At 41.8% G+C, this 24782-nt stretch overlaps 1 protein-coding gene across 8 annotated transcripts in view; it reads right to left on the bottom strand.

The window, feature by feature from the left end:
• The window catches only part of PRDM10 (PR/SET domain 10), a 109386-nt gene that overhangs the window by 19264 nt on the left and 65340 nt on the right, over positions 1–24782 (bottom strand). For 5 of the 8 annotated variants that reach the window (XM_017871168.1, XM_017871165.1, XM_017871162.1 and 2 more), the window contains 8 exons: positions 22778–22981; positions 17921–17993; positions 15739–15856; positions 12743–12872; positions 12009–12251; positions 10382–10393; positions 5832–6179; positions 4244–4399 (listed from right to left, as the gene is read on the bottom strand). In XM_017871168.1, the coding sequence (XP_017726657.1) occupies positions 4244–4399; positions 5832–6179; positions 10382–10393; positions 12009–12251; positions 12743–12872; positions 15739–15856; positions 17921–17993; positions 22778–22981 (1284 nt within the window). The remainder of the gene's footprint in view (positions 1–4243; positions 4400–5831; positions 6180–10381; positions 10394–12008; positions 12252–12742; positions 12873–15738; positions 15857–17920; positions 17994–22777; positions 22982–24782) is intronic. The other 3 variants (XM_017871164.1, XM_017871166.1, XM_017871170.1) reach the window with 2 other exon arrangements.

Below are 24782 nucleotides of genomic sequence, written 5' to 3'. Positions count from 1 at the left end.
AACATGGAATAAGCCTGGTATAAAAGAAGACAAATTGATAATAGGTAATAGCCATGCGTAGGCCGGGTGCAGTGGCTCACGCCTGTAATCCTAGCACTTTGGGAGGCCGATGCGGGCGGATTGCCTCATGTCAGGAGTTTGAGACCAGCCTGGCCAACATGGTGAAATCCTGTCTCTACAAAAAATAACAAAATTAGCTGGGTGTGGTGGCGCACGTAATCCCAGATACTCAGGAGGCTGAGGCGGGAGAATGACTTGAACCCAGGAGGCGGAGGTTGCACTGAGCTGAGACTGCGCCACTGCACTCTAGCCTGGGCAATAGAGCAAGACTCTGTCAAAAAAAAAAAAAAAAAAAAAAGCCATGTGTATACTCAATTCCCACACATTTCAGCAAACATTATATTTTTCTAAATCCCAAAAGAATTTAAGTAGGAATCTCGATCTTATGGATTTAGAACTTCTCACCTTACAGAATTAGAAGTTCAAGTAAACAAATCCATTGTTCATTATGATGGAGCATGGGACCCAGGGCTCAGCTCCTGGTTTCACTATTTAGTGACACATGCTGATGTGAGTCCATGGAGAGAATTAGGCAGAGCCCATCCTGAATAAAAACAAAGTGCCAGCTCCCTGATCCAGTGAGGCTTTCTGCTCTGGGACACATGAATGAATTGTTATTAGTCCTGTAAAGACTCTGAGCCTTTCTACAAACCAGTTCTTCCCACCTTTTGGTACAAGGACTTTTTTAAGGACTTCATTTTTCAGCACATTTACTCAACAAATATTCCTTGAGTGCCTACCAAGTATCGGGGAGTAGGCTAAGGGCCCAGCTCGAATGCCAGACCTCCCTCACCCACCTGCCTCTTCTGCTACAATGCATATGACCCAACTGCTCTTTCTTCCTATCCCACCCACCTTCATTTCTGGAAAGCCCAGGAGGGAAAGTTCAGAGCTTTGTAGGCTGCAGTAGGATTTGGATTAAGGACACTGCCCTAAATGACGGTATTTTTCTTTAGTGTAATACGATGACAAAGCATTGTTGCACCGCCGCTATTTTTTCTTTTCCTCTTCCTCCAACTCCTTTCGTATTCCCACTTTTTCCTAAGCATCAATGTTTACTAGTTCCCCCGTCTATTCCCTTTAAACAACCAATTTACCTTAACCCAATCATCACGTAAATTTCAAAGCCTAACACAAATACCACACCATGCTATGCACATCGTGACAGGCACACATTTGTTGGATGCCAAATCTCCATGAGGCCTTTCCATCCTAACATCCCCCAAACCAAATCCGCTATCTGCCCCCACTCCTTCTGCCTAAGTCGTGCTTTTTCATATCAGTGGTGTTCCCAAACATCTAGCCTCTCGAGCTGCAAATCTCCATTCCTCGTCGTCTACCCTTCCCCCTTTCATCCAAGTGCAAGGTCTTGTCAGCCTCCCATGACGCCTGTCTTGAACACGGCCCCTCTTCTCCACACCCACTGCCTCCACCTGAATTAGCCCAGCTCTGAAATGCTTAGGGCTTACTTCCTGGTAAGTCTGATGACTTAGCACAGCGCGCTAGCTTAACCTGCTTCCCTGGCTTCCTCTTGCCACACCCTCCATCACTCCCCTTCTCCCCATCTCCTGAACGTGGCATTGCTACTCCCTGCTGCTCCCTCTGCTTGAGATGCCGATATCCCTCCCTCACTCCTCACCTCTCCCTTTCCCTAGCTGGCAAACTCTTTCCTGCCCATGAGTGGATTCAAAAGTGTCACCGTATCCATGAGGTCTCCCCTATACCCCAAATCAGTGAATCCCTCTCACGGCATTTTTGAGATGGAGTCTCACTCTGTTGCCCAGGCTGGAGTACAATGGCGCGATCTCACCTCACCGCAGCCTCCGTCTCCCAGGTTCAAGTTTTTCTCCTGCCTCAGCCTCCTGAGTAGCTGGGATAACAGTCACGTGCCACCGCGACCAGCTACTTTTATATTTTTAGTAGAGACGGGGTTTCTCCATGTTGGTCAGGCTGGTCTCAAACTCCTGACCTCAGGTGATCTGCCCGCCTCAGCCTCCCAAAGTGCTGGGATTATAGGAGTGAGCCACCGTGCCTGGCCACTTTATTCTTTTCTCTATTCTCGTGTGAACTCCCTAAAGTCAGAAGGTCCCACCTTGACTTCAATGCTGCCTTCATGGAGCTTACACTTAGCAGGACAGGCAAATGCAATACACAAATGCTATGACAGGGTCGCCAGCAAAAGCCCCTGTGGGAATTCATGGGAGAAGCAGCACTTAATCCAGGGATCAGGAAATGCCCCATATGAAGTGACATTAGCCAGGTAAAGAAATATGACAGTTTGAAAGTGCGTTTCAAGTCAGGAGGAGGAGTGAGAGCAAGTGCAAACAAAGGCCCAAGGAGAGAGAGTACGCCACACTTCGGTAAAGCTATGGAGTTCAGGTCACCCTGAGTGCACAGGGAGGCGGGAACCAGAGAGGCTGGCAGGAGCCAGATCTTGTAGCATCTTAGAAGGAACAAGAACTTCGGGATTTATCTGCGTGAAGAGCTATTAAAGAGTTTTTCAGAAAGGACATGACATCAGAGCTGTTCTCCAGAAAAATTACTCTGATTCTAGTCTGAAAATATGCCAGGAAGGTAGGTGGTAGTGGTTTTGTGCTGGGTCAACTTGGCTAAGGGGGACTACATTTGAAGGGAATCTCCTTCCCAGCATGGTTCTGAGTTGGGTTAGCCAAACAGAAACTCACACCAGCCTGGAAGGTGGAAAGGAAGCAGCTCCGTACTGCTCTAGACAGTGTCACACAGAGGTACCTGTGGGTCCCTACTTATCCTCTCTTTCCCACCCAGCCACAAGATGTCTTCCTGACTGCCAGCCCTGTGGGCCAGCTCCATATCCGCCACCAGATGCAGTGACACAGTCTTCCACAGACCGTACCAGCTCTCCTTCCTGGCCCCCACTGCAAGTGGAAGGGCCTGGTTCCTAGATTCCCAGGTAAGTTCGCATTTGACCACCCAGACCAGTGCTTCTGTGGGCATACTGCTGACTTCCGACCTCCCAGCTGCTCCCTTCGACCCTCACTTCTCCATCTTCTCCTATAATTCAGTTCTCAGTCCTATAAGAAAATCTTCTGTGACACTCACAGTGGCTTTGCTTCCCTGATTGAACTGTGTTGAATATACTGGGTCAAAGTAAAAGAGAAAATGAAAGCAAGCAAAGAAATTTTAAAGAAATATTCCAAGGTGTTAAAATATGGTATCTGGCACACAATGAAAAATCAAAAAACATTGGCTGGATGGGATGGATGGATGGCCAAACAGTATCACAAAACAGGAATCCTTTTAGATATGATTTTTTTTGAAAAAAACAGAAAAATCCCAGACCTATTTATACTTTTCACATTGGAGTTCTCTACACAATTCTAAATTGTGCTACTACATATTAAAAGGCATTAGATTATATTTTATAACACACTTACCATAAAACAAGCTTTGAAAAATCTATTTCTCTTTAATTTCTTTGCATCTGTTACAAATATACCCTTAGCTTTCCTCTCCTGAATCCATTTCTGATTCTTTTCCAGTTTCTATGAGAGTGTGGCCTACAATCATATTCAGTAGAATATCTTCCGATGACGGTTTTGCAGAATCACCTGATTTCCCAATGAAGCATCTTTCATTGTTTTTACATTTATTTATTTAACTTTTATTTCTGGGTCCCCTGCAGGGTTTTGCTTGGCTGCTTCTAAGTTCCAGGTGGGTTACCGACACTTATAATGTTCTACTTTAATCTTTGAGGTCATTAACATTCTCCAAAGCAGTCTAAGCCTTCTCAGCACTCTTCAGATTTCCCACCTGTATTAGATGAGAGTCCTGCTGCCTGCAAGGCTCAATTACTGGCTCTTAATCAGTGCTCAACAAAAACCTCTTGATCTGAATGTAAAGTAAAGGTATTGGTCTGTTAGGAAATCTCAATAGCAATTTGGTTATACTTGTCATTATACATTTGGATTCTTTTAGGAGATGCATTTTTATTCTACTTGTTTGGGGATTTGAATTAGCTATTTTGAGACAGTAAGTTTTCCCCCTTCATTTTATAACTAAGTCAAACACAAGGCCCAAAGTGCATCTCAGGTCCGGTTCATCAGAAGTGGGTGAAAAACTGATGAACGGAACAGGCATTTACCCTCAGCTTGCTATAATTCCAGTGGCCACGAGAACCACCTTGGGCTGTGTCTTGATGTCATACCTTAAATTGCTTCCCACAGGTGGAACACAGGAAGTCTTTGCGGTCCGAATGCCGGAGCATGTGGAGTCGCAGTTTATCGGGGCGACAGAAGGCCTTGTCACACTCTGTGCACTGGTAGATCTTTTCTGAGTGGAAGCTGCGCACGTGTTTTTTCACCTGGCAGTAAAAACCATGGGAAAACTCAGGGGACACACGCACCAAAGGAAACGACCAAAGGCAGCTTGTCAACGCTAGAGGGAGCCAAGTGCATTACCATGGGTTTTCATCAACCCCCGCCGAGGAATCCAATCAGATGTGATAATTGGCCTCAATAACACATACTGTCCCTGTCACAAAGAAACAAAACAAGTAGCCAGAAAGCCTTAGAAATCCTAACCTCCCCGACGACTTGAAACGTGAGAGAGAGAGAGAGGGAGGGTGCTTGCTTGGAGCCCATTTTTTAAAGATAAAAAGCAAAAGTTCCTTGGGTTTAAATGAATCTTGCTAAAAAGGATCTATAGGAAGACAAAACCAGTTCTTCCTTACTTTTCTCCGGCTTTAATCTGCATAAAAGCAATTTAGCCCCTTTCGATGCTTTTACATCTTCTTATAAAATCAAGTTCTGAAGAATTAAAGACACGAATGAGTGGATACAGAAGACATTACCGGTTTATGAGAGCAATATGACGCTGGCGTCATTTCTCAACTGGGACTTACTTCCCTTACTTTTAGACAAATAAAGGAACAGGGCTTCTGAACTCTCTTAGCCACACATATCCAATGAAGAAGAGCTGACGAAGGAAGCTAAGTAGTGAGTCCTATCAAACTATTCCTATAAGACAGTTTGCTTCATTATTTTTGGAGTTTCTTTTGCCATTAAATTATGCCTTAAAACAACCTTTCTACTAGTTTGTGTGAAGTGAGAAGATCTCCAAGACTCTCAACACTAGCAGAACTAAAAGTAAATCCTAGTCTTCTTTTCCTTTGGTAATTGAAAAGGTGTATTTTTACAAAATGTTTCATTATTCACTGACAGGCATAGGAAAATCCTATCATGTAAAGTCCAAATGAAATCATGAGTATTCTGAAATTTATCTTCACCCATTTTGCTCCAACAAAGAATACACTACAGGGGAGGAGGCAGTGGGTTCTTGATACAAAAGTACATTATATACCAACTTTCTCTTTGTTTCCTTCCGAAACGTATGGCCTTGGTTAAAGCAAGCAGGAAACCACAGTAGTAATAGGGAGATGTTCCCAGCCCCTCAGAAATGGGAGTATGTCTTCTACAGGCTCTATATATTTTATAAGCAATAGATATTGACATGGATTATGAAAGATTTTTTAAAAATTATAACAGATCTGGGTATTTATTACTTGTATTATAACTTAAACACTTTAATGTCAATGTCTGATCTGGACAATTAAGGGTCATAATAATCTTTTGTTTATAAAAGTAGTTTGATTGAAGAAATATTGTTCTCAATTGTAAAGTTGTTTCAAAGAAGGGATGAAAATGCAGGTGCTAGGCAGTCTCGGTTTTCCAAAAATTGAAGTTTCTTTTACCAAAAGAAGGAAGCAGACAGGAATCTCTGTAGTAGACACTCACCTGGATAAAATCTGGGAACCGTTTCTTACAAGTTGGGCAGGTGAAGTAGCCATCATTGATATGAATGGCCACATGATCTTTCAACAAATCAAGGCGGTCAAAGGATTCTGGGCAAAAAATGCAAGAGTAAGTCTTCTGGTCTGAGTGGAGCTTCATGTGGCTCTCCAAGGATGCGCTGCTGATGAAGCCCTTGTTACAGAGGTCACAGGTCAGTGGGCAGTTCCCCTCCCGCCCATGGAAGCGCAAGTGCTGGTCCAGTTTGTCCTTTTCCCGGAAGGCCTTCCCACACTGCAAGCATTTAAAAGGCCGGAAGGACTTCCGAATAAACAGATGCTGAAGAGCTGCATTCTGAAAGACATACACAAATGTGATCATTTAGTGAGGAAATTAAGAGTGCAACTGGATCACACTTTTACAGAGAAAGAGAGGATGATCTCTGCGATCACCGACTTCCCATAGAAGTTCAACTCTAGGACACACACAGTTGAAAGATTTTTCTGGTGAAGACACTGAAAATGAAGCCATCCTCAAAGAAGTTCATCTTGAAAAGACGAAACTTTTTTGTGTTTTGTTTTACATCTATGTATGTGGGTTTTCTTTCGAAAGGGTTTAAGTAACACAAAAAAAGTGTTCCCAATAGAAGACTTGTATAATAAAACAAATCCCACAGTAGAACAGGATAAAAATGGAAGATTTGGAGGAAAAGACTTAGGGTAAGTCACACATGCAGGAATCAGGCTGGAGCAAGTCAGCCAAATGTTACTTGTTGAAATCCATGAGAAAAAGAATTTGAAGCTCGATTAAAACGTTTAGGGGAAAAAAAAGACAATAAAAAGAACTGAAGGGTAGTCCTTGCCAGTGGCAGGGTGGAGAAGGAAATGGATGCCAGGTTTCTTTTGGGGGTGATGAGAGTGTTCTGGAATTAGAGAGTGGTGAAGACTGCACAACTTCAGAATGTTCTAAAAACCACTTTAAACGGTAAATTTTATGCCATGAGAATTATAGATCTCAATTCAAGAAAAAGAACTGAAAAGGATTCAGATTTATGTGAATGAGACATGAGCACACATCATAAATGGAATATAAGCATTTCATCACTTTCTACTTAGAAAACAGAAGATAAGGTCCCAGCATAGCTAGTTAGTTCTACTGGTTAGAATGCCATGCTAACAAAGTGAAGCTCATCACACTGTTCCCTGCCTAGACCAGGCAATTCTGCTGTTTGTTTTCAGGCACAGATTGCACTTGTAATGCTGATTAGCCATCTTGTAAATTCATGCAGTTGTTATAGGGAACCCAAGTGGGAGAGCATGGGTACTCGGCGCAAACCCATCACCACTACTGGAAAAACTACTCATGCTCTGCTGAGAGCAGATCGACAAAATCATCTCTCACACGGAGAATGCAGAATCAATCAATCTTTCAGTTACGCTTATAATGAAGATTCATTCATAAGTTCCTCAAAACACTGAGGGAAAGCTCTAGATTGCTACAAGGCGGGGTTGGGGGGAATCTTTCAAGTATGTCTGTGAATGGCTGTGCCTATGTAGCTATAAACGAAGAGTAATTGAAGGATTAATGGAGATCTTAGTGCGACTTGTGTAATGAAGAAGGTGCAGTGAACAATGCTTACACTCTTCAAATTACTTGTAAGCATCAACTTTTAAACTAAATTTAATGTGAAATCATCATGGGAGGAAAACAAAATATTTTTGATTCAGTGAAATTTCTAGACATAATTACTATATAACAGGAAATTTCCTTCTCAGGGCTTCCCTAACGGGGCTAGGAGAAAGATTTTTAAGCTGCTACCTACTCACTTATGTTGAGTAGATAAACAACAATTCTGTTGTCTTCTTCAGCTCATGGGGCTGCCTCAGGGGATGTGTCATACTTTATTCTCCTTTATATCCAGATCCCTTAATAAGCTGCTTAGCTTACAGGAAGTCTTCAAAAGTAGTTTGAGAATCAGTGAAATATATTTCATACGAAACTAAAAAAAATGATTTCAAGGATTTTTCTATAGCATCTGCAGAGATTTTTAAGAATAGGTCTTTCTTGGCTGGGCATGGTGGCCCACGCCTGTAATCCCAGCATTTCGGGAGGCTGAGGTGGACAGAGATCACCTGAGGTCAGGAGTTTGAGACCAGCCTGGTCAACATGGTAAAACCCTGTCTCTACCAAAAATTCAAAAATTAGCCAGGCATGGTAGCAGTCACCTGTAACCCCAGGGCTGTAATCCCAGCTGCTTGGGAGGCTGAGGCAGGAGAATCACTTGAACCTGGGAGTTGGAGGTTACAGTGGACTCTGTCTCAAAAAAAAAAAAAAAAAAAAAAAAGTTTTGTTCTCAAATCAGCCACAGGGCTTGCCTTCACGTCTGTGCACAGTTCAGCAGCCACCTCATCTTTTTACTCTGTCTGGATCCTAATTTTACACAAAAGCTTTACTATTTTGTCTACTTTCAAAACTTTATGGAAATACTGCAGATGAACCAATACTATTCTGAGGTTCAAAGGTACAAGATTTAGAGCACTTTTGCCATGTAGGCATCTTTTCCTTTATCTATGTTCACTGAAGTGTCCAAGGACAGACACAATGCACATTGATTGTGGTCCCGCTGAGGATGCCATTTCTCCTCAGGTGCCAAATGCAGAACTCAGTTTTGTTTTGGTCAATTATGCTAATCGGTCTTCTGTCATTTCTGATTAGCACGAGTACCTTCAGACACTTGATTTAAACTGAGCCACCACCTGGCTCCACTTTCTTGGCTCTATTGACAAACCTTATCATCTTTTCAATTTCCATCCTGAACATTGTCTGTACTCAGGAAGTAGATTATATTTCTCTGATCTAATGATACCAATAGGATCATTACAAGGTCGTAAAAATGCTGAAACTGTTCCCACCCCTTGACCCACTTGCAGGCCATTTCTGTTCTAAGGTGTCTTCTGTAGCTCAGAGCCACAACCCGTACACATTTCTAGAAGAAATCATGAAAAATGTTGGAAAGAACACATAGATCCACTCTAGTTCTTCTGCTTCCTGAGTTCATCAGGCAATCCACTACACTATAAATATATATCAGCTACTCTAGGGATACCAAAATCGTATTGTTGCTAAATTCTGTGATTTGGGATTCAGCTCACATTGCAATGAATTCTGAGACAACGGATTATTTGTAGACAAAGATCATAAAATGTTTCTAAAGTTTAGGGGGTTTTTTGGTTTGTTTTTCAGAGATGGAGTCTTGCTCCATCACCCAGTCTGGAGTGCTGTGGCATGATCATAGCTAACTGCAGCCTCGACCTCCTGGATTCAAGCAGTCCTCCCACCTCAGCCTCCAGGGTAGCTGAGACTTATAAGTATATGACACCATGCCTGACTAAAATGTTTCTAAAGTTTGACATTAATAGCTAAAAGAACCTAAATTATTCATCAATTTTCATACTCTTTTAATCCTGACACAAAAAGGAAATCAAACAATCATATTTGTTGATTTGGGGTTTTGTTGATTTTGATTTGGGGGCTTTTTTTTTTTGAGACAGAGTCTCACTCCATCACCCAGGCTGGAGTGCAGTGGCACGATCACAGCTCCCTGCAGCCTCAACTTCCCAGGCTCAGAGGATTCTCTCATCTCAGCCTCCCGAGTAGCTGAGACTATAGGTGCGTGCCACCGTGTCCAGCTATTTTTTTGTATTTTTTTTTTAGTAGAGACAGGGTTTCACCATGTTGCCCAGGTTGGTCTGGAACTCCTGGGCTCAAGCAATCCACCTGCCTCAGCTTCCCAAAGTGCTGAGATTATAGGCGTGAGCTACCGTGCCTGGCAGTTTTGGGGTCTTTTAAACAACCTTCCTTTGGACAACTGTCTGCCCACTTTCAAAGCCTTTGGTTGGCCAGCCCAGCCCAACTCCGCTCACTCTGCACTATCCTTCCAGTGCACCCTTGCTAGGGCCAGGCTCATGTCTGCACTGTCCGAACCACAGCAAGAACCTCCTGTGTCTGGGCCTCTGATCCTAAGGCTATCATTCTCTGAAGCAGTCTACCTTCCTCCTCTCTCTCTTTCAAGGGCTAGTCTAAGTCTCACCTCATCCAGGAATTATCCCGACTCCTCTATTTTACTTCGACCTTTCACTCTTCCAAGTTATACTTTCACATTTAACACCTAACCGTAAACTCCCCTACATTAGTATTGATTTCCTACTTAGACTGCAAGCTCAAGTGAAAATTCTATTGTGTACCCAGCACAGTGCCAAATAGACAGTTAGAACTCAACACCATTGCAGAAGTTATTCCAATGGTTTTAGCGCTGGAAGGGACCTTGGAGATCACTTAGTCCTACCCTTCATTTTGTATATGAGGAACCTGCAGCCCACAATTTATTCATTGATCTATTTACAATTAAATTATCATTATTTCATTAATTTGCATTTACTGTAGCAACCAAATTGTGGTTTCCACCAGGATTTAGTAAGTACAGGTTGCAAAGAACAGCAGGTCAGGCAAACACTTAAGTAACATTCTGTTATGTGAAACACAGGAAACAAACCTACCTGCAGCTCCAACTGAGCAGGCAGCATTAGAGGAGAGAAAAATAGTTACATTACCAATTGGATTGGAAGACTTCCCTTCAGTTGGTCATTACCAATCTGGATAGAAAAGATGAAAAAATACATAGCCCTACTTTTTAGAATGTGTGAGAGAAAAGAAAAAACAAAATAGCTCAACTAAGACTGACCTCCAAAAACCAAATACATATGGCTTTTGCTTTGCCACAAGGAACCCTGTACCAAAACCAGTAACCCTGCTCATTCAAAAATGCAAGTACAATTACGGCTGGACTGTGTTTGTGCATCCACAACTTCACTGCATGTGTGGGCTTCGGGTTTTTTCCTTCCAAAAAAAAAAAAAAATAGAAATCTAGCAAGCATTTCTCTGGACTTAGTAAAAAAAATCAGAATGGCAGAGCAGAAAATGTAGTAACTGAGCAAGAGAAAGAAGTGCAGATTAGGAACTAAAGGAGAATGACGGACGAGACGACATTAATTCATAGCTTTTTTTCCTTGCTGTCCTATATTTCTGTATGTTGATATACTCTTGTGAAATAATATACAGTGAGCTGAGAGTTTTATATGTTTTGATTACAGGGCCCTCATAAAGGCTGTTTAGCCTCAGAGTTCTTAGAGCCCTTCAAAGCTATCATATGACTACAAATGTTTAAATGTGTTTTTACATGAAGGCATGGACTAGACTATTGTTCAAGGTCCCTTCTAGCCTATAGGCAAATAAGAAGACCAAAAGAAACAGATACTGAAACAACCATGCACGTAGAAGTTGTAAAGCCTAGGAAGTTCTATAACATGCCTCTTTCATCTACTGGAAGGTACCAATACGTCTTTATGCACTCAGCGGCCACAAACATGGGTTTTAACCATTGGTTTTGATCAGCCCAGGCACTTATCCCACAAAGCCATATTGTTTTCCACCGAATCCCCTGCAGTTCCTAACTCAGACTCAAATGCTATTTGTGAGATAAGAGAAAACGCATCTGAACTGCAAGTCAGGAAAGCCCTGCAGCCGCACCGCCTGAGGCCAAGACATAGGTCATGTGACTCAGACACTTCACGTGACTCAGACACTGACTCACTCTCCGACTGACAGCTTTGGCTCAAGCTATCCCCAGGTGTGTGAACTGTACCTGCCATATCAACTTGGACACAAGTCACTTTACATTGATGAGTAATGACATTTGCCATTCTCCCCTGGGAAAGTGTAGATAAGCACATTTAGTTACCCAAAATTAACTTGAGAGCTATGATTAGGCACAAATTAGCCTGGTTTAAAATATAAATGGTTATTATAACTAAATGTACTTATTTCTCCACTTCCAATCTGTGAATTGAGGGATGCAGAGAGCTAGTCCAGGAGCTGCCAACCTCTAGGCTTCTGTGTCATTACTAACTTGGTTGAATCTAGGACCAGCCATGCCAGCCTGCCATGGGACACAGAGACACTGAGAAATAGTGAATACTTTCCTTCAAAATAATGGGATCGAGCATGTGACAGGCTAGATGCAAGATTTCAGAGTGGAAGGTGAATAGGTTGGAAAACCACCAGAGAGCTGCTAGTGGGAGGAAGATCACCGGCAGGTGCAAGGAGCCGCCGGCTTTCCCCACTTACTCGGATGCGCTTGGCTCTGCGCATGTCGTCGGCTGTCAGCGTGCTCTGGGTGGGCACCACGCTGTCTTCATGCTGCGGCTGCAAATGCAGCGTGTGTGTTTCTGGTTCATGTTCCAGGGAAGACTGGGTTTCTTGTGGCAGCTGAGGGATTGGGATAGTGGTCTGTTCTGGTTGATCCAGCCCATTCAGAGCGGCTGGTTCAGCCTCATCAAATTGCTCCTTTGTGGGAAAATGTAGCAAGTCCTGAAATTTGAAATAACCAGGAACAGAGATCAGTGCCAGAGGGACTGTCGGCTCAGATTTAGAATTGCTGCTTATTTAGGAATGACTAGATTCATAATACTCAGAAAAAATCTTCTCCCTCTGGGAAAGTTAATTAGGTAACTATGCACAGAAGGCAAAAGCAGGATAGGTTCCAGACCACTTAACAAGGAAAAGACTCTGATCTGACTTTTCTGGAATATCAATCATTTTAATTGTTTAATTAAACAAAGTCCACCTCTACTAACTCTGGTCAATTTTATAGAGCAGCAAAGTTGGGTTTTTGTTGTAGGTAACACTTGAAAATACATTCTTTTCTGGCATTCTCCAATCATGCTTTAATTAACAGGCAGCAAGGTCTGATAGGAAAGGTCTACAAACATTGGGAAGGTCTTCGTGCTTAGATCTCGTCAGCGATCTGGCGAGTCCTCCACACAAGCATCTAAGGAGGGCTCCTTCCCGTCCCCCCATACCTGTGTCCCATCGTCACTCTTTTCCCCATTTTCGCTGGTGATTTCCAGGCGGATAAATTTTGGAGGACGCCCTGGCCGTCGACCTGGACCAAATCGCCTCTTGCCTCGTCCCCTTCCTCTGCCTCTTGTTCTAGGGAAAAGAGATTGGGTTACGGGTCGTCATGGTTACATAATATTCCATAACAAGTAGTGACCTAAATGATTCTTACTAACCCCAGAGTATGATTCCTCTCACCTTATTACTTTCCCAGATTTTCTCCAATGGAAACAACTGTTTTACTAACATACACTTTCTGAATGTCTCATCCTTCCCCTCTATTACAGCTTAAAGATATGTCTTCAATTATTCTGAAGAAAAGAGCTATAAACATTCAAATCACTGACAATATTTTGCTTCTGAAATGATGTGAGAAAGGCAGACAGGACAGAACATGCTAAGCCTTCGAGTGTGTTCCCAGGAGATGTCATCTGAGACAAGATTCCCATTATTTCTCTCTTTTTCCCCTGGTCTTGCGTCATATTCCTTCTAAGAAACGTGGCCAAATTCAAACAACTTTCTCGTTTTACTACAAGCTTCTGGAAGGTCAGAACAAATCTCTAATTCAATTGTTTCATAATATGCCTAGTAAACATCAATTAAATTTTACATCCCCTCTAATGGATTTTTTTTTTTTTTTTTTTTTTTTTTTTTGAGACTAGGTCTTGCTCTGCTACCCAGGCTGGAGTGCAGTGATGTAATCATGGCTTACTGTGGCCTCAGCCACCTGGGCTCAAGCGATCTTCTCACCTCAGCGTCCCAAGTAGCTGGGACTACAGGCATGTACCACCATGCCCAGCTAATTTTAATTTTTTGTAGAGACAGGGTCTCACCATGTTGCCTGGGCTGGTCTAGAACTCAAGCAATCCTCCCTCTTGGGCCTCCCAAAGTGCTGGGATTACAGGCACAAGCCACCATGCCTGGCATGAATTGCCAACAAATACAAATTCCTTAATGAAAGAGGCTTAAAAGAAGTAGGTTATGAGAGCTTCTTTTAGAAGATATGTATGTGGAAAGTGTACAATGTCAATGAGATCAAATTTCATCCTTCCACTCATTTATTTAATAATTTAACAAATACTATATATTTTTTCCAGGAACTTTTAAAAGACTCTTCATGTTGGAAAATTCTGAACCTAGGTAAATAATAGAGAACAGCATGATGAGCCCAATGTACCCATAACCCAATTCCAACATTTTTCAACCCACAGTCAACCTTTTCCATCTATATCCCCACCACTTGCCCACACACATACCCAGTAGATGATCTGGAAGCAAATCCCAGATAGCTTTTCATCTCTAGATATCTTGGCATGTCTCTCTGAATCATAAGGACTCTTTATATACATATGAGCACAATACCATTATCACACCTAAGAAATACCTGATAGTTGCTAAGTATTATCATATCCAGTCAAAGTTCAAACCTTCCTAGTTATCCCAAGTTTCTCTTAACAGTTGGCTAACAAACGTATTACCTACTGTGTGTTACATACTGTGCTAGGCACTAAGGACATCAGATTACATGCAACAGATTTTACCCTCAGGGTTCTAGAAGAGGGAGGTGGCATATAAACCAAAAATCACAATATAAAATAAAAAGTGCTACAATAGAGCCACCAACAGAGTCTTGGAGATACCCAGGAGTGAGTGACTCAAATCTCACTGTGTCCACCCCCCCTTAGACATTTACCCCTGTGGTCACATGCTGGACCCTGTCACTCTTGTAAGCCTCTTCCCGCCAATCCCACGCACTGCCCACTCGGACACGACCCTAGCTCTGTAGTTGACTCCCTGTGGTACAAGCACACAACAACCCTTCGGCCACGCGAGCATCTCCAATCCAATCCTTCTGGTGCTCCCGTGCAGCTCTGCATCGCCGCCTTGATGTTTTTCCACAGCATACACTCCAAGGTCATCCATTGGAACCACTCCCTTGTGTGTACTCTCAGTTCCCATCCCACAGCTGCTCTGTTTTCTCAATGTGTGTTATGAGCACTTGGCAAAGCCACAACCCTGTGTAATCCAATTCCCTGCCCGCTCTGCACCAGCATCCCTGCAGCTGAATGAAGCTGGAGAACAACGCACAGTCATGCTAGTGAGCTCACTTTCATTTCATAACCATGAACCCCAAGTGGGCATTTAATGTAGTGGGCAATTGTATGGTACTTTCCTAGAACATTCACTTTCCCACTTACCTAACTACCATCTCACACGTCTCCTCTCTTTCCAAACCCTGGAAAAGCTGGCAACCCTACATCTGTCCCCCTGGCACGACCCTACTTCAAACCACCCTCATTCCTATCCCAAACTGTTGTGATAGATGCTAACAGGACTCCTTGTCTTCACTCTTACTCCAATATAAGCTGGTGGTTATTTTTTTCCAGGTGTTATTTTTATCCAAAATGGTTTTCAAAAAAATACAATCAACATCACAATACTCCCTAACCAAAACCCTCTAAAGACTTCTCATCATACTTGGAATAAAATCTAAATTTCTTACCATTTCCCATAAGGCCCTACCTGATCTGGCCCCTGCCCCCTTCATCCTATACAATTCTCCCCTCATCTGTCTTTTTTATATAGTGGAATGAAACATATGACTTGGTTTGATTAAGTAATCGTACTGCTGAAAAAAGTCTGAAAATCAGAGATCCGAATTACTTTAAAAGTATGTGCTATCTCAAAAATTCCTATTTCAGAATCTCCAGTTAAGGGAGATTTACCTAAGATGAAAGGATCTCCCATTGCTGGGTACTGGTTATGCTGGAAAAGATGGATAACGGTAAATGAGGAGCAGAGGGAAAAGGTGATGACAGGTAACACCATTCCCTCAGTAGCCCACCTGGTTACCTGTCTACACATGACACTTGGAGACACTCATTAGCTAGTGGACAATATAGAAATGATTCTGAACCTTTATAAGCTCGGTCTGTGGGCCTTTCTCCCTCATACATACCTGCTAAACACATCTAGTTTCTCATCATGAGAATTGAGATGCTGTTGCAACTGCTCCGAGCTTATAAATCGGCGGTTACATTCATAGCAGGGCCAATTCTTCTCTTGCTCTCGAAGAACTACAGTCACAGAAGAGACATCATGAAGGCTGATGATCAATAGACACCAATACAACTCAAATGCCTGCGATCCCCACCATTCTTATCTTGCTGCAGCCCGAAGGGTTCATAGCTATACTGTATCTGCTATTTGCATGACTGTTTTGTTATCAAATCAAAAGCTAAAACTTGGCAGAGAGTTGCTTTTTAGGATCTTACTTTCTAATGCATCCATGCAAGACATCAAAGGAACAAATACCCTCACTTCACCCTCTCAGAGCCCTCAAAACACGCACACGACTTCACCACACCAAAAACACATGAGATGTTACGAAGATCTGTATTCAGATAGCCTAGTATTCAGACCCAGGTTTCATAATCTGAGGGTATGTTTTAGAACAAATAACTTAAAACTCAATGCCCAGTAGAATCACTTCAGCAAAATGTTCAGAAGCACCCCCTAAGTTGAATATAGGCATACTCCATGACCCAGCAACTCCACTCCTAGACACATACCCAACAGACATGTGCACATAGGTTCACTAAAATACATGTCAGAATGCTCGCAGCAGCACTCTTCAAAACAGCCAAAATCGAGAAACAATCTTATCGTGTAATAAAGAATCTGCCTGGTCTTTTTCCCTAGTTGGTAACCTTTAAGTCACTGGAATTTCCTGAGTCATAGGAGTGTCTTTGTTATTCATGGTGTCCCACCCCATAAACATACTCAAATGTATTCTAATGAGATGCTTTGGAGCAGGGACAGGCCATGCAGGAAAGTTCAACCATGTAATTAGAAATGTGGGGCTTTGAGCCAGGGGTTATCAGCCTGACCTCATGGAAGGAGGAGGAGAAGGGGGAGCTGGCAGTCAAGCTTGATCACCCGGACAATGATTGAATCAGTTATGCCTGTGTCATGATGTCTCAATAAAAATGCTGGACACTGAAGTCGGGTGAGCTTCTATGGTTGGGAATCATATATCAATGCACCAGGAGGGTGGCACGTCCTGAGGACATTTTGGGGCTTCCCAGACCTCACCATATGCATCTCTTCATTTGACTGGCCCTAATATATAAAAATCATACATTTTAATATATTAGATATATAGATCTTTACATTATAATAAATACAAAGGATTGTAACAAAATGGCCATCGTTAAGAATAGCGCTTTTTCGAGTTCTGTGAGTCATTGTGAATTATCAAACCTGAGGAGGTACTGGGAACCTCCTAACCTGTAGCTAGTTGGTCTGGGGCTTGGGACCTCCAGAGCCTGCAGCTGGGGTCTGAAGTCTTGACTGCCCTGAGCCTGTGAAACTTGACCTAACTCTGGATAGTGTCAGAATTGCATTTCACAACCAAATCTACAGTAAAATGGAAAAATCAATTGTTTTACATTCATACACCAGAATACCAAATAACGAGAATAAATAAATTATAATTATATACACCAATGGGGATGAATCTCACAAATACCATGTTGAGCAAAAGATGCCCAGGCACCAAAAGTGTACATATCACATAATTCTATTACACACAGTTCATTAACAAGCATATCTTATTGTGTGGTACTAGAAGTCAGGAGAGAGTACTTAGGAGAGAGTAGGAATTAGAAGGCAGCACAAAGAAACTTCTGGGGCACAGTAATGCTCTGTTTCTTGATCTGGGGGCAGGTTACATGGGTGTGTTCACTTTGTGAAAATTTAAGTTGTATACTTACAATGTGTGCAGCTTTCTGTATATAGATTATACTTCAGTGACATTTGCATTAAAAACAAAGCCAATGCCTGCCTTGGTATATCCTCAGAGATGATAAAATCTGGATAGAAATCATCTTCTGATCTAGGTTCTAATTTGGTATTTGGAAGTTTTCATTATATTAAATATTATTTTCCAGCACACATGAAAGAAATGTAAATGTCATTGTAATTTGACACTGAATTAGATGGAGATGTGTGTCTCCAAAAAACCTACTGGAATAGCTTCTGAAATATACTGAGACAAAAAAAATTAGAGGTTTCATAAAGATGTGATATATACAATTTAGAATTCATATACAAAATGTAAAACATAAACGTCTAACCACCTTTCCTTTCTTCCTCAGATATGTCATGAATTTTCTGGTTCACGAACTCAGCATAGGATGCAGCATACCACACCTGCAAGAAGCAAGTATATCATCAAGAACTGGGGACATCAGCAGATGTTCCTTGCATGCTTAAATTATTTCTCCTGCTTCCAGGAAACAATTCAGACTTTTCCACAGCCCATTAACAAAGGAAAAAAAGATCATGCTGTGAGCTCCCCTTGCAATACCTTTCCAGCAGATCAGTCAGGAAGTTCATTTGCCAAGGCACACTGCCTGTTTTTTCTTTTTCTTTTTCAGAAAATAGTTACTGTTACTAGAATAACTTCACAAGAATTATAATCATAGTCTCTTCAACTAAATAAAACAGCCTCCTCTGATTTCTTATCTATATTTAAACACCGGTTTTTACAGGGTTGTAGTTACAGTGGTTGCCACCAAACACCCCTTACTGGAGTCACCAATGACAACTTCAAAGGCAACCACCTTCTCCCGCCCACCCACTGGCTACTTCTGATCACTCTGTTTGCCTCTTTTTTTTCTCCCTAACTTCTACATGTTGGTGTGGCTCAAAGCTTAGTTAGAGTGTAGGGCCTTCTTATTTTGACTTCAGGTGGCCACATTCATTTCCAACCAACTCTATGCTAATGACTCCCAGATTAATATCTCCATCCCAGACCCTCCTTCTCTGTTCCCTCTGAGTGTGTCTGACTGGATGTTTTGGATGTCTCACAAACAGATCAAACTTAGCATGTCCAGAATGGAATTCTCAATGCTTTCCAACTCACGCCCCCACCCATCTTCCCCATCTTGATGAATACCTTCCACCCAGTTGCTCAGACTTGAAACCTGAAAGGTGCCTTTGATTTCTCTGCTTGCTTCGATATGCCTTTAGCAAGGACTGCCGCTCCCTCAGGTGTTCCCCAACCCTTCTTTTGCCACCCTGATGCATGTCAAGACCATTTCTTGCCTGGATGATCACTTGGCCTTCTGACTGGCCTCTCCTTTTCTCTGCAATCTACACAGTAGCCAGAGTGGTCTCCTTAAATCTCAGTTACCCCAGTTGGATCATTACACATCATATATAGGCATCAAAATATCACATGTATCCCAAAAATATGGACAACTAATATGTATCAATAAAAAGAACACACAATCAGATCTTGTCATGCAGGCAATGGCTTCTCATCTCATAGTAAACCTGAAATGCTTGATAATCTCCAAAGGGCTCCACAATCTCCCCAACCTGGAAAAGCAACCTCAGCCCTTGTCAGCCCCCCGACCCATGCTTCAGTCAACATGGCCTGCTTTCAGCTGCTCAAATATGCCCAAGTCCTTCACCACCCCAAGGATTCAGCCCTGCTGTTTCACCCCCACCCCTGCCATAACCCTCTGTAGTGCTGGCCCCATTCCATAGTTCTCAGCCTCAGTAGTGCCTCGTCAGCAAGGCCTTCCCTAACCATCACATAAAAATCGGTCCCTTTCTTTTACCTGCTCTTTCTGCACCATCTGTTTCCTTCATGGAACTTACCCCATGAGGTATTATTTGCTTGTTTACATCTTTCTGTCCATTTCTGCTCTAGAATAAAGGTCCCCTGAACACAGGACGCCAGTCTGTTTCCTAGGGTCTCACACACAGTAAGAGTTCAATATATCAATTACTAAGTGAATTAACCATATATAATTTTATGGATTATTTTATAGATATGGAAATACTTATAAAGACACTTTATGTTTTACTGTGGAAGAGACTACATCGTCTGTACTCTACAGTTTAACTGGCTGCGCCCTGCAGTTGTGCTTGTAGATGGATTATCATTTGTACTTGTAGATGGATTATCATTTTACTATTACAAACCCTACCCTAACCTATCAATTCCAAGGTGTATTTTTAACTATTTTCACTGGTCAGAAGTCAGGATGTGTTTCACACTCTAGGGCCTTCTACAGTCATGGCCACGACGGAGCTCTTGCTACCTGCCCACTGCTCCTGCACAAACCTGGTCAAGCTCTTTGTGCTGTTCTCACCTCATTCTGTTATAAGCCCACTGACACCTCATGAGTGAACACTTGCCAAGCAATGTAAATGAAGGCCAAAAAGATCTGTCATTTCCCTGAGAACAAACACAAGAAATCTGAAAGCCATGCAAGGCTGGCGTGTGTCCTGCAGGGCTTCTCAGTAAGGCATCAGCTGTCAGAAACTTCCTACAGACTTGATCCGAAACCTCTCCACTTCCAAGGATATGTGATTCAATTGAGGAAAAAGACACAGATGAGTTCAGTCAAATGGGAAAGCACAGTATCAAAACTTGCAGGAAGGTGATCAGTGGCTTGAGGCAACATCCCAGGGGCAACAGCAGAACACTTATTTTTAAAATATTGCAGATGTATCAACACTTTCGATGGCACAGAAGATGAGAGCATACAGAAAGGCACAAACATCCACAATGAAGTCAAACAGTGATGCAGGAAAAAGAATTCAGGCTCTGCACACAAAGCAGTTTATACCTCAACCAATTTATTTTGCTTCAGTGTGTCTTTTTATGAAAGCACAAGTATGATATAATTTTAAAATTATGTCAAAATTAGTCTAACATAGCTCCTACTAACCATTTTTTATTTTTAAAAAGCACTATAATTTAATAGGTAGCATTTTTTTCTTAATGATGCATAAAATAATAGTGTATCCTAAAGTCACTGGTATCTTAGAGTCAGTAGAATACAGTAGAGTCTAGTACTGTCTTCTTTTTATAACTGTTTCCTCAGATTAATGTTCAATGATTAGATTTACCCAGCCAAGAACACTTTTGCTATATACTTCCAGAAATGTTTTATGAAATGCAATTCGACAATTAACATTCCTATTTTTTAAACATTCACATTCATTGTACTGTATCCATTTGTTTTTGCTAATTTAAACATAAATAGTAGCTCATAGTTATTTTGAGGGTTTTTAAAATTATTAACGTTGAAAATTTTTTTTAACTTTTTAAAGTTCCAGGGTATATGTGCAGGATGTGCAGATTTGTTACACAGGTAACATGTGCCATGGTGATTTGCTGGACCTATCAACCCATAAGTAGGTATTAAGCCCAGAATGCATTCACTATTTTTTCTGTTTTAAAACTTTTTTTTTACTATTTGTTTCCTCCTCCAGATAAAGTCAACTCCTGACATTTGTTCATTTGTCCCTCAGGGGGTAGTGAGGTCTGTCAGTTTTCAAAGTTGAACTTTTTAATGTGTATTACAAATATTTCCCCCCTTCTGTTGTTTCCTTTTCATTTGTTTTATGGTTGTTCATTAGACTGAACTATTATATTCTTATTTGTTTCTCTCCAACTCTATAGTTCTATCTACTGGTTTCAAAGAGGAAATCTCCCCTTCACAGTTAAAAAATATTCACCTCAGTTTCTTTTCTAATCAGGAATTTATTGGGATACATGGTATGAGATACAAATCTCCTTTTACGTGTTTTCTTCAGGGTTAATGGATTCTCTAGCTGATGGTTTCAAAAACAGAGGTTCTGCATACCTTTTTAACAAAATCCAGGATTCCTCCTCCCTCAAAAGAGGTATCCATTTCTAATTTGTACCATACGCAGGCACTGTGCAAGTCCGTGTTTGTGCACTTACGTGATCATTTCTTGCCTATTTTTCATTTATATCAGGAAGCTAAAGAGTATTTTGGTCCCCTCTTTTGGCATGTTCTTAATGTAAGTTTTATTTTAAAAAAGGAATTTTCATTTAGAATCATAGCAAAATTTTGTTATGTCATCAAGAATTATTATTTAGATAAATTTCAATAGTTATTACTCAAAAATGTATTTCTGAAATCAGAAGTCAGCACATAGGATTCTTTGAGTAAAACATTCATACAAAGAAAAAAATCTTGCTTATACATCTAAACATCTTGCCCATACATCTAAAAATCCGTTTCTCAACTATGGAGTGTGTAAATGAAGTTAACTCACATCTTGAATCACTTCGTCACAGATACAGACGCGTTCCTGTCCATGGTTTGACTTACAATTTTTTGACATTACGATGTTGCAAAAGTGAGACGTGCTCAGTAGAAATCGCCTGAGTGCCCGTACAGCCATTCTGCTTTTCCCTTTCAGTATTCAATACATTATATGAGATAGTAAACACTTTATTATAAAAGAGGCATTGTGTTAGATAATTTTGCCCAACTGTAGGTTAATGCAAGCGCTCTGATCACATTTCAGGCAGGCCAGCCTGAGGTATGATATTCCTAGGTTGAGTGTATTAAGTACATTTTCAGTTTACAGTATTTTCAATTACAATGGGGCTTATTGGGATCTAACTTCATCATAGGTAGAGGAGCATCTGTACCAGTCTACTCCCCAAAACAACTACCTCTTTACCCCGGACCTCATGCTTTCACATCGGCTCTGCACAGTCTCCTGGTTCAAGCGATTCTCCTGCCTCAGCCTCACAAGTAGCTGGGATTACAGGCACCCGCCACCATGCTCGGCTAATTGTTGTATTTTTAGTAGAGACGGGGTTTTGCCATGTTGACCAGGCTGGTCTTGAACTCCGGACCTGAAGTGATCCAACTGCCTCGGCCTCCCAAAGTGCTGGGATTACAGGCGTGAGCCACCATGCCCGGCCTCACATAGGGCCTTTGATAAGCATAAAAGTCACATACTTTTCATCCTATTTGCAGGACTATGACAGTGTATACTACATGGTAGCTACTCAATAAGTATGTGAATAAGCAGGAAACGACCTTTTTTTTTTTTTTTAAACAAACCCACTTTAGGGAAATAAACTTGCAAAAAGCCCTAAACAATCACTCTTGCTAGCAAATAGCAGCACAGGTCCGGCAGCACTGTACCTTCAGTTCCTGCTTGGGCTCCACATTTTTTATGGTTGTATAATACACATGGTGGCCATACTGGTAAGCCACCAGGTTCTGCTCCAGGTGATTCTGGGCTGGCCGTACAAACATCATCCAGTTACAAAGCGTCTCATCAGACAACTCAAACCATAGGTCCTCATGTAAATCCCTGTCTTTTCTGTCCCCTTTATCAAGAGAAACCTGTACAAAAAAAAGTCACACAAAAAACAAAACAAAACCTTCAATATGAGACACATTTTATAATGTCACAATACGCAAAGTATTGCTCCTAAAATTAACATACATCCTGGCTCTTCCCTTTGTATCTGCAAAAATCCTGGATCTATGACTTGCCAAATGTTAAAGGGAAAAGATGCTTTCTGAAGCCTCAACTGTAGAAAAATTACCTGGCAAAATCTAAAAGTTAATCTAATTGCGTAGCTTTAGCTAATATTTCACAAAACATGACAAAAAATGCTATAAATATGCCAGAAAATGCAAGCAAAATACTCTCTAGTTCATTACAACTTGCCTCCTTTTGGGGTTTCATTGCATTCATTTGTAATAGGCAGCCCAGGGATAGGCATTTCTGTTTACAAAGTAATATTCTTGCTTGGAGATTTTGAGAACACAAAGAAAACCTCCCCATGTCAAAAAACGCATCCCAAATATTCACCCCTCCCACTGCCCTTTCCTAGTTCTCTGGAGTGGCTACACGAAGCAAGTAGCAGAGAGGGCTGGAAAGAAACAAAGGGTCAGCTAGCTGTGAAGAGATGACTATAAACATACTTCACCATACAGGGAGCTATTCCTTAACCAGAGTCTACAGGTCTGACCTGTTTCAAAACTGGAAAGTGGTTTTCTTGCAAACATTACTGGCACACAGCAGATGACATTAAGCCTACATAAGTCTCTTTGCATTCCAGTCAAAATTATTTTAAATAAAGCAAGCAAGCCCCTGTTATGGGCTGAACTGTATCTTCCTCAAAATCCATGTTGAAGCCCGAACATGCAGTACCTCAGACTGTGACTGCATTTGGGGACAGGACTTTTAAAAGGGTACTTAAGTTAAAATGAGGTCATCAGGGTGGGCCTTAATCCAAACAGGACTGGTCCTTATAAGAAGGGAAGATGGGCCAGGAGAGGTCGCTCAGGCCTGTAATCCTAGCACTTTGAGAGCCCAAGGCAGGAGGATCACTTGAGCTCAGGAGTTCAAGACCAGCCTGGGCAACATGGCGAGACCCTGTCTCCATAAAAAATACAAAAATTGGCCAGGCGCGGTGGCTCATGCCTGGAATCCCAGCACTTTGGGAGGCTGAGGTGGGTGGATCATGAGGTCAAGAGATCGAGACCATCCTGGCCAACATGGTGAAACCCCGTCTCTACTAAAAGTACCACAATTAGCTAGGCTTGGTGGCAGGGACCAGTAGTCCCAGCTACTTGGGAGGCTGAGGCAGGAGAATCGCTTGAATCCAGGTGGCAGAGGTTGCAGTGAGCCAAGATCGTGCCACTGCACTTCAGCCTGACGACGGAGCGAGACTCCATCTCAAAAAATAAATAAAATAAAATACAAACATTATAAATAAATTAGAAGGGGCGATTAGGACGTGGACACACACAAGCACTGAGGAAAGACTCTGTGAGGACATAGTGAGAAGGTGGCTTTCTGCAAGCCAAGGAGAGAGGCCTCAGAGGAAACCAACCTCAAACTTCCAGCTTCCAGAACAGTGAGAAAATAAATGTCTGTTGTTTGAGCCTCCCAGTCTGTGGTATTTTACTATGGCAACCCTAGAAAACTACTGTAGCCCCTCCGAATAACTCATATAATGCTTTCAGGGACTAAAATTGTAATCTCCATCTCATTAGTGAGTTTCCATTCAACCAAATTAAGATAGAAAGAAGAATACTCGCAAACAACCGCTAAGAAACATGAATAAGAGACTCAGTAGACAATGCAGTGCTCCTCGGAACACTGCTGAAGAACAGGAGTGAGGTGTGATAA

Source organism: Rhinopithecus bieti, unplaced genomic scaffold (assembly GCF_001698545.2).
Source record: "Rhinopithecus bieti isolate Rb0 unplaced genomic scaffold, ASM169854v2 scaffold_5750, whole genome shotgun sequence".
Classification (NCBI taxonomy): domain Eukaryota; kingdom Metazoa; phylum Chordata; class Mammalia; order Primates; family Cercopithecidae; genus Rhinopithecus; species Rhinopithecus bieti.
The sequence above is the reverse complement of the archived record's forward strand: the minus strand, read 5'-3'. Positions and strand labels throughout refer to the sequence as shown.